Consider the following 12,240-nt stretch of genomic DNA (forward strand, 5'->3'; position numbering starts at 1 on the left):
GGAATATCTGATGGAGTCAAGCACGCAGATGCAAAAAGCTCCTGTATAGTTCCGTCGTATACTACTGGTTGATATGCAAGATAATTGCTGCTTGGAATGTTCCGCTAGGTCACCTGACCATATACTGATTGCACGTTCGGGGCAATCCTACCAAGGAATACTGTCATCGCATGAATTGGACAACTTACCGAACTATAAATGAAGAACAGAGCTTTTCATGAGTTTCAGGAAAACCAATAACTTCCAACGACTAGAACTGTATTCCTGATCAGGCGCCTAGCCAACTGGCGAGTGCCAGCATTATGTCATCTCGAATCTGATCTTCTATCGCCGAGCTCCAGCCAATCACCGAACGCGCCTCACGGTCTCTGCGGGCATCGATCGAACATCGCGCGCAGGAGCACTTCCAAATCTCCCCGCAATTCGACAGCGTCATTTCGCAATTGCTCTAAGAGAATCTTTCGTTACTAAAGGCTAGTTTGCCATTCTATTGGCAAGGAATTTCTCCCCACTCCGCCATTCACAGCCCCGCGGGGCATCAGTCCAGGCTGCTGCTGCCGCAATCGCGAACCCGCCAGCAGCAGCAACAATTACACAAGTACTACCTTGACAATGGCGCCTCCTCGACGGAACCTGCTTCCAAAAGACCGGTTTGGTCTTGCGTTTGGTGGCCTAAAAACACAAAACTACCATGATCCTGCTGCTCGTGGGCCTGGTTCTCATACGTAAATGCCCATCCGACAAATTACTCTCATAAAAGAGAAGCAGAACGCATACTGATGGAGGGCGATGAGCAATCTAGAATTCGCACAATAGCATGGAACCCTACCGGCCAACTCATTGCCACCGGCTCCGCAGACCGTACCCTTCGAATCTGGAACCCTGAGCGCTCGCAAGTGAAATACTCCACCGAACTGCGCGGCCATACTGCTGGAATTGAGAAAGTCGTGTTCAACCCAGTTCGAGACTCCGAGCTGGCTAGCTGCTCCACCGATGGAACCGTTCGCGTTTGGGATGTCCGGTCAAAGACCTGCGTCAGTCGTCTAGACGTCGGAGGCGAGGCATTCACCCTGTCCTGGTCTGCTGATGGAAGGGTAATGATTGTTGGCAGGAAGGTGAGCGAACACCCTCGAGCACAAAGCCGGTGCGCTCAGCACCAGGAACTTCACAACTCACAAAATGCTCAATATCTGCAGGACGACACCCTCATACCCATCTCCGTCGAATCCCCATCCACCCCAATCATCCACCCAGACGGACCACCCAACGCCGCAGCAACGCAACAGCAACAGCAACAGAAGCCCACCTTTACACCATCAATCTACACAGCCCTAGAAGCACACCCCCAACCCATTCAAACAAACGCAACAACTTTCTCACACCACATCTCCACCCCTTCCTCCCCCGACCTCCACCTCTTCGCCACAACCGGCGAAGGCACCGTCAAAATCATTTCTTACCCGTCCTTCGACGTCCTCCACACCCTCCACGCCCATACGTCCGCCTGCCTTTCCATCTCCCTAGCACCCACAGGTCGCTACCTTGCCGTCGGGGGCAGCGACGCCCTCATCTCGCTATGGGATACAACAGACTGGATCTGCAAGCGCACTGTTTCGAGCAACAATGGTGGAGCCGTGCGCGGCGTGAGCTGGAGCTTCGACGGTAGATTCATCTGCGGTGCTTGTGACGAAGTAGGCTGTGGCGGTAATGGCTTGGAGATCTTCCATGCGGAAACGGGCGAGAGTGTTCATACCGTTCCTACGGGGGGCAATGCCAATTCGGGGATTCCGGCTGTCGCGTGGCATCCGTCGAGGTATTGGCTTGCGTATTCTACTACTGCGGATGGGTCGGGGCCGGGTGGATTGAGAATTGTAGGGGCTGCGGGTGGGAATTTGTAGGGATGGTTGGTATTTTGGTTTGATGAGTTGATATCTATTTTCGCATTTTTGTGTATGTGTGTGTTGTGGCGTTTGGTGCGTCGGATGTTTTATTTGAGCTTACGATGCTTACGGTAGATATTAAGCATGGCATTGCATGTCTTGTATAGAGTCCTTTTGCTGTGCTGGTTTGATATATTGTCTCGGCTCACCAATACTGTCCTGGAGATGTAAACGTGCTACACTCGACAAGTTTGTCGAAGAGGTAAAATCTTATAGTATATTCAACACCAATCATTAGTCGTTTCAATATATCGTAGGCCACATCACCAAACACTGTCATGCTCAAGCTAAAGCTTAAGGCATAAAGGTCAACCCTTGCCACGGCTCCCAGCCTCCCGAGGCGAGTAATGCCCACTGAGGGTCGCTGAGAGCTTCGGGGCCATTAGACGGATTATTGACTAGGTCTCCATCGCTGAGGTCAGGTATAGGATTCTCTGAGGTATTCCATGTAGGATCGGTAGTGAGGGGGTTTTCGGATCTCGTGGAATCGAGCTGAGTTGACTGATTGGGAAAGACAGTGTTGGTCCCGTATTGGAACGGAGCGAAGACACTGGGGGAGAATAGTTCTGGCTGTATAGGGACTTGTGTGGATGAGGGGTATGTCGCTGGTCCCAAGTAGGCGAGGTTGTTCTGAGTGGAAGCTAGGTGTGAGGGTATGGAGTTGGTTGACTGGTGGGTGTTGGCGTTGCCGTTGGATGTAGAAGACATGTTCGTATCCAAATTTGGAATATTATTGCCATTTCTGGTCGGTGCTGCATGATTGGATGTTACAGAGCCACTGTGAATTGTTTTGCTTGGTCGGCCTGGTGGAGTTTCAGTGGTAGTCTGTTGACTTGCATATTCAGTGGGCGTGGATCCAGAAGTCCTTTGAGCGTGATCCGGGGTTGTATTGTCGTCCTGGCCTCTTGATTGGTTTGCAGTTTGTGTATTGTTCGCGCAAGTCTAGGGTGGTCGCTGATCAGCAGATCGTCTTCACGGCTATAGCAAGCATGCTTACCGGTATATGGGACGCGATACACATCCTTTTCGAAGAGCGAACATCTCCAAAGGCAGTTCCACCAATATCAAGTTCGAGTTGCATGACGAATGGTTCTGCTAGCGGATTCTTTTCTTTGAAGGCATCGAGGGCAGAAAAGGCAAATTGTAGAGATGAACGTGCAGCGGAGTCACTGGGGCGAAATTTCAGGTATTGGATGAAGACCCGCGCGGCCACGTAGATACAAAACGCCATGAATGGGTCCATCTGCTTCCTGTTAGCATGTTCAAAGAGCTAGAAGTCATGATATAACTGACGACACTCAGATCTAGATGAATGATCATCTTCATTATGTTGGAGATTTGATCGGCAGCTAGTATACACCGTCGCTTACTCTCGGTGGCGATCTGCTCTGGCATTTTGTTCTTTTCCGCTACGAATATTGCCCCTTGATGCAGACAAATCGTTGCTGTGTGAATAGCCATGTTGCAGAATATAATGTTCGGGTCGGTCGTCAAGACTGTCAGCCGCAGATGACTCGGCATGGAGAGCGCAAAGTGGAGTAGGAGATTATCAAAGGCACGGTGCCGCTGCCAGTACAGTCCAGTGAGATCATGTTCATTATCTTGGGGATCAGGACGATGCAGATGTGCGACATTCTTCCCAAACATGCAAGCTAATATCACGACTCCTGCAAAAGTAGACATTGTGGAAATATTCCCGGTTATCAGTATGTCTGCGAGACGATCAGTCTGTTGCGGGTTGTTATCGATGAATGATTCCTCAGACGCTGGAAGATTCGTGAAGATCTATCGAGCTCAGTCAGATAAGACTATTCCCGGACATTGAAGCATGTGCTGGAGCAACTGACATCTCTTTCATCAAACGAGACAGGCCATCCAGTACCGACACTTGCGTATCTATCGAGACAGAAAGCCATCCAAAATACTCTCCTTCGCTCTTCTTTTTCAGACCAGTCCTTGGAAGGTGGCAAGGTCTGTTTGACGTTGAGACCATCTTCATCTATACCACATAGACCTAGCATCGTTGCCAGTCTTGCACCTTTTCCAACACTCAGCCACGCTCGAGGAAGAAACATCATTTTGAACTCATATGTGCCGATGAGTACCCAGGTCTGACAATGTGAGATAGACACCACACGCTCACCAAGACCTTCTAACTCGTCCAATTCGGCGTACTTACGAGCCCGCTCGTAGAAAATACTGTGAAGACTGGAGTACTTGTCCGTGACAGACGCCGCATGGCACCAAATCATGTACTGTAAGCATATAGGAGGCCGTGAGGCAGGAGCAAGGCTTGCAGCTGCCAAATACCTTGGGCGGTGAATCATGGGAAGTCGAGGATGTATCTTCTTGAAATATATCGCAGTCCTGTATAGCATTAGAAGGCGGATACAGATCTCGATTGTATGGGGGAAACTTGCAGCTCATCAATAACCTCCTGCGTGGGAAGGGGTTCTTCCAGCCCCAGGCTTATCAAGCTACCTTGGGGATTATCGCTGCTTGCTGCTCCTGCATGATACGATGTGGGAGTCGAAGAGATAGGATCGGCCTCTCCCTCCGGAGACTGCATATGAACACCATCCTGGGGAGAGATACCGGGCGCGCCAGCCGAATGGGTTATCACTGAAGCAATAGGACTATTGCCCTGGCTTTGCTGTACTTGTGCTCCTTGATTTCTAAGTAGAGTTTCGACCTGGGCTGCATAATAAGCGTGGTGTTAGCGGAGCAGACGATGAGATCGGCGCTCACATGCCTCCGATCAGAAATCGAGCGTCAAATAATGACAGACAATGAACATACCCAGACGTGCTTCTAGCTGCTTCACATAACCCCGCTTTGGGCCGCTTTTCTTGCGCACTTCATCGAATATGCATTCATGACCTAACCGAGAGCATGTCCCGCAACTGGGTCTCTTTCCATCGCATCTTAATTTCCTCCTTCGGCAAAGAACGCATGCGATACGCTTAGGGCGGGGAATATAATGGCTGTTTGGATTGTGATTCTCTGCGGCAATCGGCGCTGCCTCTTCATGCGCTGCACTCAGCTGTGGCTGGGATGGAGAAGCTTGAGTCTGCCCTGGTAGACGATTGGCATTATCAGCCATGGCCGGGCGCGCGATGCGGATGGGGAGCTGATGTGTGTCGAGAATGGCCTGCAATGTGGGCACAGCTTTTCCGAGCTAGAGGTGCTGTACCTCGATCATCGATACTTGGAGGCATCGAACGGGCGAAAAAGACCGGTATGCATAAAGAGAAGGCCAAAAAACATAAAAGCCGTTAGGCTATAGGGAAAAATGATAGGTGCACGGTCGAGCTTATGTCGGTCAGGCCGAGGACGTTACAGGACTCGTAACGGAACCAAGGATCCTAATTTGTTAGTCAGCCATCATGCTAACAAAGCGTAATTCGCGACAAATAAAGAGTAAAGCTTACAGCGGTTTTCCCGCGGACGTAAAGGCGATGTTGAACGTAGTGAGTTACTTAAGCGCGATGCGATGATCTTACTCCACTGACTTCGGCTCGATTCTATCGGTCTCAGCCAGTTCTAGACCCGCGGCTTGTTCGCCCCGATGCCGCCCTATCCCATGCCAGGACTGGTCGCTGTCTACTCCACCAGATACAATACTCTCATAAGTAGAGGAGCTGATTATAATCTATATGTGCACTGTGTAATAGGATTGATTGTACTCTAACCCATGTAGTATACAAGAGAAACGCCGGAGCATAAACAACACATGAAGGAAATCCGGATAGAAAGCAAAGGAGCTGGAGTATAGACAGCTGGAATCCCCCATCGTAGCCAAGACAAAATAAAGTATAGTACAACAAGGTGAACAGGAAAAGACTTCCCACCATCTAAACCCACAAGAAGGACCTTCGACAGATGGGGAGATTCCGAAGATCCATGCTCTGCTTTACCCAGCTTTTACCCCGAGCGATGATAGAATCACATTTGATATAACCGTGAGATTGCTGTAAGGAGGTCCAACGAATAAATAAGAATTTCATGTCCACGACGGCGTTTAGTGGTATCCACGACGACGCTTGCCCTGGTTGCGCTCTCTGGGATGAACCACAGCCTTGTTGATCTTCCACTTGGGACGGGTCTTGTAACCGGATTTCGCCTGTAAGAAAAGAAGACATTAGCACGGACGAGGCTTGGAAGCAAAGGGAGGAATAGTGAAGGGAGAATACATACCGGCATACCCCAAGGACTCTTCGGGTCAACATTACCCTTCGATTTGCCTCGACCACCACCGTGGGGATGTTCGGCGGCGTTCATGGCGAGACCACGAACAGTAGGCCGAATGTTGAGCCAACGGGAGCGACCAGCCTTACCAAGCTGGCGGTACTGGTGGTTGGGGTTGCTAGCGACGCCAACAGTCGCGCAGCAGTCCTTGTGAATGAGACGAACTTCACCACTCTGAAGACGGATGGTGACGTGTTGAGAAATGCGCTCCTTTCTTTGCCTCTCGCGTTGCGTGAGAGGCTTTTGCTCAACGGCCCCGGCCTCGCCTTCTTGGCCGTCCGAATGATCACGCTTCGCCTTAATATCGATACCCTTGGCGATAACTGTCGCAAAAGTACCGGCACTACGGCAGAGCTGGCCTCCCTGACCAGGGCGTAGGCCAACGTTGAAGACCAGAGTACCAACAGGCATCATGTGCAGCGGCAGGCAGTTTCCTCTCCACGCGGTTCTGGCAGCGAGGACACCAGGGTCTACAGTACCTCCCATGCTCTTCCAGAGTTCCTCCGGGATACCAGACATGTAACTGTGGACAACGTCACCAGCCCGCATGCCCTCCGCAGCCAGGATGTAACTGAGTTTCTTGGTCTCCTGGCTACGGACGAGAGCAATGTGAGCACTCCGACCAGGGTCATGTTCGATACGTTCCACCACGTGCGGACCGGGAGCGTCACGCGCAAAATCAACCATTCGTATACGACGCTTGTGGCCACCACCGCGATGGCGGACAGTCACTCTACCGGAGTTGTTACGACCACCCTTGGCTTGACCTCGTTTGGGGAAGGTCAACTTCTGCACCGGGCGTCCTTTCCACAGGTGGTCATTGATCGGTCTGCGCAAATGTCTGATACCGGGAGTTCGTGGAGTGTAGGAGCGTAGAAGAATACCGGCGTCATCACGAGTGGGTGGAGGGGCGAAGGCGATACTGGGGTCGAAGGTCGAACTTGCAGGCTCGTCAGCGGACGGATTCTCTTGCTCGCGAACGACAGTCGAATAGGCCCGCGACGAAACGGCCGTAGACAAGGTTCGAAACGGAAGACGAAGGCCCGTAAGGGCCAAGCGAGTCTGAAGCATATTGGAGTGTAATGTATGTGGTGAGGTAAAAAGTCGGAAGGATTTCAATATCAATCGGTCGTGATCGGAGATGTCAAAGCAATACCGCAATGTGGTACCCTATGTGGTGTGAGGAAATCCAAGCAAGCTACTGCTTTGACATGCTTAGAATTAGAGACAACAAAACAGGCAATGCAAAATTCCAGCGTCCCTGACACCACTATCAGCAACACCGTGCTCAATTGGAGTGTTGTTGGGGGCACCGGTGACAATAGCCGCACTTCTACTCGATCTCCGGAGCAAAAATGTCTGGCATGGATTGGGAGGTGTGGCTTGACGCTCTGGCACATGACTTGAAGCGCACCGCCGCTTCCGGGACTGACTAAGTGTGGCTCAGGCTTTGAGTCACGGGACGGCGCGACACGGCAACACGTCCGAAGGGAACGAAAAAGTGTAAAAGCTCCGGGTCGGTTGCCGCGCAACCAGCAATTGTTTTGGCGATCGTGGCCGCGCTCCATCACGTTTTTGCTCGCGACGGGCGTTTGGAGAGTCGAGGGTGTTTTCCTGCCTGGGTCAGCTCAGGCATCGACCATGGATGAGGATCCGCCTTGTTTCCCTTAAGGAGTCCTCCCGTAAACCGTGACTGTATGATTACCACCCTGCCTGCCACCTTTTACACCACCAATTCCGCCCTTTTTACAGCGACTTCTGCTAGGGAAGTCACGTCCGTCATACATACGCATACACATACATACATGCGATCGATCCATACAGAACCATAGACTTGCTTCTCTTAATTGCCTTCTTTCCCCCCCTTCGTTGCCGTCTCTTCCCGTCTGTCACTCTTCCTTTCCCTCCACTTCTCTCCTCCCAACTACCACTATTTCTCAATTGGCCTTCACCGTACATACCATAATACCTGGGGACCGTGACTATTGTCTCCAGGCTTGCATATATACGACGTTGTACAGCAGTTAATAATCCGCAATCCACGCGATCCCACTGGATTGTGCTGTGGGGCATCTTTCCCAGCCTGGCCAGTTTCCACGCTAAGACTAGGGCCAAACATCCTCTTTGCCCTGTCAAGTTTACCACCTTTTCCTACTCCTCTCCATCATCATCTACTCCAGGGAGGCGACCACCACCCCTAATAGGACCCCGTTTCTTCGCCAAATTCTCGTGTCATTACTTATAAACTACTACCCTACCTTGCTATATCACCATAAAATCATACTCTGGGGCCGTCAACGCCGTGGAAAGTTACGTGTCTCGGGTCTTGCGAGCTCCTGTCAATAGCATCAACAAAGCCATATATGCCACGAATTTGAGCCCACTCCTGCCAAATTCCTTCCAAGTACCCGACCGTTCGACTTGAGAAACCTTGCATTCAGACTAATTGATTGGGGTTGGACACATATTCACGCGTGGTACGTGCAAATCTACCTTCCGGCAACCGGTATTTGAGCTCCACTGGGGTAATCTCTCCTGGAATGCTGACTTGACTTTCCAACCGCCTGCAGAACCATACTCTTGCACTCTACTCTTATTCCCTTCCTTGCCCCTCCTTATATTCATTTTACCTTCTCCCCTATCCATCATGCCACCTGTAAGTGTCCTTGACCTCTCAATACGCGTTGTGCAATCCTCGGTCGCGAGCTCGATGGGCTTGAAGGTCCATCTTGCACGCGTATAATTCTAACTGTTCAACAGGCTCGGAGTCTTCGTACGAGAGGCACGATGAACGAGAACGATGAGAATGGCCCATCGACGCGTCTGACGCGGGCCAAGGCCGCTGCCCTGTCAGTCAATGACGCTGGGGCTCCCCCCGCCAAGAAGCCGCTCCAGACGAAGAAGGCCGCGACCACCACCACTACCACCGGAACCCGGAGACGCGCCGCCCTTGGTGATGTGAGCAATGTTACCAAAGCAGAGAATGGAGAGACCAAGGATGCCAAGAAGCCAGCTGCCACGAAGGTTGGCCTGACATCTAAAGCAACATTGCAGGCTGGTGGAGTTCAGAAACTTACTCGCAACAACTCGTCACGCGCTGCCCTGGGACCCAAAGACAGCAACCCAAAGAAGCCTACCACAGAAACAAAGCGCCCGGGAAGTGGATCGGGCACCAAGCGGACATCCAGCGAGAAGGCAATTCAAGAGAAGGCAGCTGAGGAGGAACCACGCCCCCGAAAGAAGGTCGAAGTCGAGAAGAAGGTCACCGAACAGAAGACTCTCACTGAGAAGCTCGCCAACGCCAAGGAGGATGTCAACGTTCCTGTCGATCCCAAGGTGCTGCAAAAGCCTGTCGATGATTTTGTCGACGATCTCGACGCCGAAGATCTTGATGACCCTTTGATGGTTGCTGAATACGTTGTCGATATCTTCGAATATCTGAAGGACCTTGAGCTGGAGACCTTGCCCAACGCCGAGTACATCGAGCATCAACCTGACCTGGAATGGAAGATGCGCGGCATCCTTGTCGACTGGCTCATCGAGGTCCACACCCGCTTTCGCCTCCTCCCCGAGACCCTCTTCCTTGCCGTCAACATCATTGACCGCTTCCTCTCTGCTGAGGTGGTGGCTCTGGACCGTCTTCAACTGGTTGGTGTCGCCGCTATGTTCATCGCGTCCAAGTATGAGGAAGTTCTTTCGCCACACGTTGCCAACTTCACCGATGTCGCAGACGGAACTTTCACCGACCGCGAGATCTTGGACGCTGAGCGGCACATTCTCGCTACCCTCGAGTATAACATGAGCTACCCCAACCCCATGAACTTCCTCCGTCGTATTTCGAAAGCAGACAACTATGATATCCAGACCCGTACTCTCGGCAAGTACCTCATGGAAATCAGCCTCTTGGACCACAGGTTCATGGGTTACCGCCAGAGTCATGTGGCGGCTGCTGCCATGTATCTGGCTCGTCTCATCCTTGACCGGGGTGTTTGGGTATGTCCTTCCACACATCTTACTGGCTCATTATGCTAATTGATAACTTAGGATGCCACCCTGGCTCATTATGCCGGTTACACTGAAGAAGAGATCGACCCCGTCTTCCGCTTAATGATTGATTACCTTCACCGCCCTGTCTCTCATGAGGCGTTCTTCAAGAAGTACGCCAGCAAGAAGTTCTTGAAGGGTATGTTGCCTCTATAGCATTGACATTGGACTACCAACCGCTAACGTGACTAGCATCCATCCTCACCCGGCAATGGGCGAAGAAATACCACCACCTGTATATCAACAGCTCGCTATCCGAGCCCTACTCTTATATGAAAGACCATGAATAAATAACCCGCCGCCTCTGGTGACTTAATATCGGCGTCAGGCAGCACGACCGAGGATAGGAGTTTGTTGATTCCATATGATGGTATTTCATTCGTGATGGTATTAGGCACCTCTTGCATATGTTTATGAACGGCATTTTGTTGTTTTCGGTTGCGGACGTTTGCATCTTCGCTTCTTCCAGGGGTGTCTGGCGCACATCTGGCTTTGTTTTTTCTGCTGTTCTTCGATTCTCTTCATTTCTGGTAGTGTCTGGGTTGTTTCGCACTTGCTTTGATACCTTACATAACCTTCTCCCGTCTTACCCTGTGTGACTTCCAGGCGTCGGACTTTTCAAGGACGGAAATTTACTCGCTTCTTTTTATTTTTGGATCCAAAGTTCTTGTTCATCGGCGTCGGGTACTCTTCGAACTTCTTACACAGCTTCCGCAGGACTGTGACGATCTATCTACCACCGCATTATGTTGGTCAAGGCGTGCGGAATGAACCAATGCCATACAGCGACGACAATACACATCGGGGCATAGACCCAAGGTTGAGAGAAAGGTGAAAAAGGGCTTGTTTTTGGTATTAGTGTCTTTCATGTTGAGTTAGCGGGGGTATATCACGGATAGAGTGTCAAGGATTACGGTAATGTGCGTTAAGGATGGTTAGTTTAGTCTTGAACTACCAAGAAGTTTGTGTACCACCCCTTGATGCTACTTGCAGATCACCTAGATACAAGCCTTCTAAGTAAGCAAATGTGGGTTAATGCGCGGGAAGTTTCCAAACTGCCAGTGACCTGGAGTTGGGAACCGAGGCACCGAGGATCAACAAGCTAGCCGCCCCCATATCTCCTCATCCTTCTGCACAGCAACCAAATCTCGAATTCCTACTCAAGATACCCCCCAGCGACGATCAAATTCCCTCCTCTCCTAGCTGTAAAGCACAGACACATATTTAGTCCCGGTTGCTCCTAGGAACGGACCCAGTCACTACCCAACTACCACCAATCAATCTCAGGAACCCAACAGCAATAACCCTTCATCCTATCCACCCCCAGTCCCTTACCCCAGATATCCATCTACTATCTATCTATCTTACCCACCCAGCCAACCAACCCCTACCATGACCTCAGATCATCACCACACATGCCCCTTTTGCGCCATCGCTCACAAATACCCGCCCCTCCCACCAACGACATTCCTCCGCCCGAAGAATTTCTCCCACGATGATCATTTAAATTTAGCGGCTGCCGCGGCGGCGCCCACTACTACTATTACTACTACTGACATTCCTTCCCCGGATTCATTTACCGAGCCGAGCAATTCAGACGGCCCTGGCCATGCACACCTCCTCTTATCCACGAAACATGTCCTGGCATTTTTGGATATTATGCCCTTGACGAGAGGACATGTTTTGGTTGCTACGAGGGAACATTGTGAGAGGTTGGGGGATGTAGGGGTGGTTGTGGGGAGGGAGGTACGTTAACTGTTTAAGTTCTTGTTTGGGTTTGTTTTCTGGAATTGGGGTTTGCTTTTTGCTTGTTTGGATTTGAGTTGCGTTGTTATTTTATGTGTTAGTTATATAAGGTTTGGTTTGGTTTGGGTTTGTTGGGTTATGGCAGTGTCTTGAATACTGATATTTACTACTATGGGCGACTGACGGATGGAATGACACAGATCGGCCAATGGCTCCCCGTTATCTCGAGGGTGGTTATGCGCACCCTCTTCGGAGAGGAGGA

At 51.0% G+C, this 12,240-nt stretch overlaps 4 protein-coding genes across 4 annotated transcripts; 2 read left to right on the top strand and 2 right to left on the bottom strand.

The window, feature by feature from the left end:
* Positions 1–612: 612 nt before the first annotated feature.
* On the top strand, positions 613–2,013 carry BO79DRAFT_190391 (WD repeat-containing protein; the record flags this gene model as incomplete). The annotated part of the gene is made up of 3 exons (XM_025680732.1): positions 613–725; positions 803–1,115; positions 1,197–2,013. 3 exons carry the CDS (start codon positions 613–615, stop codon positions 1,896–1,898), a joined length of 1,128 nt encoding a protein of 375 aa, XP_025542332.1. The 3' UTR covers positions 1,899–2,013.
* A 221-nt stretch (positions 2,014–2,234) lies between these two features.
* On the bottom strand, positions 2,235–4,267 carry BO79DRAFT_226004 (putative C6 transcription factor Prf; the record flags this gene model as incomplete). The annotated part of the gene is made up of 4 exons (XM_025683765.1): positions 2,235–2,882; positions 2,938–3,183; positions 3,234–3,725; positions 3,788–4,267. 4 exons carry the CDS (start codon positions 4,265–4,267, stop codon positions 2,235–2,237), a joined length of 1,866 nt encoding a protein of 621 aa, XP_025542333.1.
* Positions 4,268–5,610: 1,343 nt separating this feature from the next.
* Positions 5,611–7,508, bottom strand: BO79DRAFT_190395 (mitochondrial 54S ribosomal protein uL2m). The gene is made up of 2 exons (XM_025680733.1): positions 6,138–7,508; positions 5,611–6,063 (listed from the first exon to the last, which is right to left on the bottom strand). The coding sequence occupies exons 1-2, from the start codon at positions 7,257–7,259 to the stop codon at positions 5,962–5,964; spliced, it is 1,224 nt and encodes a 407-aa protein (XP_025542334.1). The 5' UTR covers positions 7,260–7,508; the 3' UTR covers positions 5,611–5,961.
* A 994-nt stretch (positions 7,509–8,502) lies between these two features.
* BO79DRAFT_75851 (B-type cyclin nimE) lies at positions 8,503–10,713 on the top strand. The gene is made up of 5 exons (XM_025689707.1): positions 8,503–8,665; positions 8,759–8,844; positions 8,949–10,181; positions 10,233–10,371; positions 10,425–10,713. The coding sequence occupies exons 2-5, from the start codon at positions 8,836–8,838 to the stop codon at positions 10,520–10,522; spliced, it is 1,479 nt and encodes a 492-aa protein (XP_025542335.1). The 5' UTR covers positions 8,503–8,665; positions 8,759–8,835; the 3' UTR covers positions 10,523–10,713.
* Positions 10,714–12,240: the final 1,527 nt, after the last annotated feature.

The sequence above is a fragment of the Aspergillus costaricaensis genome (genome assembly GCF_003184835.1).
Source record: "Aspergillus costaricaensis CBS 115574 unplaced genomic scaffold BO79scaffold_7, whole genome shotgun sequence".
Classification (NCBI taxonomy): Eukaryota; Fungi; Ascomycota; class Eurotiomycetes; order Eurotiales; family Aspergillaceae; genus Aspergillus; species Aspergillus costaricensis.

What these genes read in the sequence shown, in the direction of transcription:
- BO79DRAFT_190395 (XM_025680733.1), bottom strand. Translation starts at nt 7,259, where the DNA reads ATGCTTCAGACTCGCTTGGCCCTTACGGGCCTTCGTCTTCCGTTTCGA. An exon ending in AGAGTCCTTGGGGTATGCCG is followed by an intron (nt 6,064 to 6,137) that starts GTATGTATTCTC and finishes CTTTTCTTACAG; the next exon opens with GCGAAATCCGGTTACAAGAC.
- BO79DRAFT_75851 (XM_025689707.1), top strand. An exon ending in TCCTTGACCGGGGTGTTTGG is followed by an intron (nt 10,182 to 10,232) that starts GTATGTCCTTCC and finishes TTGATAACTTAG; the next exon opens with GATGCCACCCTGGCTCATTA. An exon ending in CAGCAAGAAGTTCTTGAAGG is followed by an intron (nt 10,372 to 10,424) that starts GTATGTTGCCTC and finishes TAACGTGACTAG; the next exon opens with CATCCATCCTCACCCGGCAA.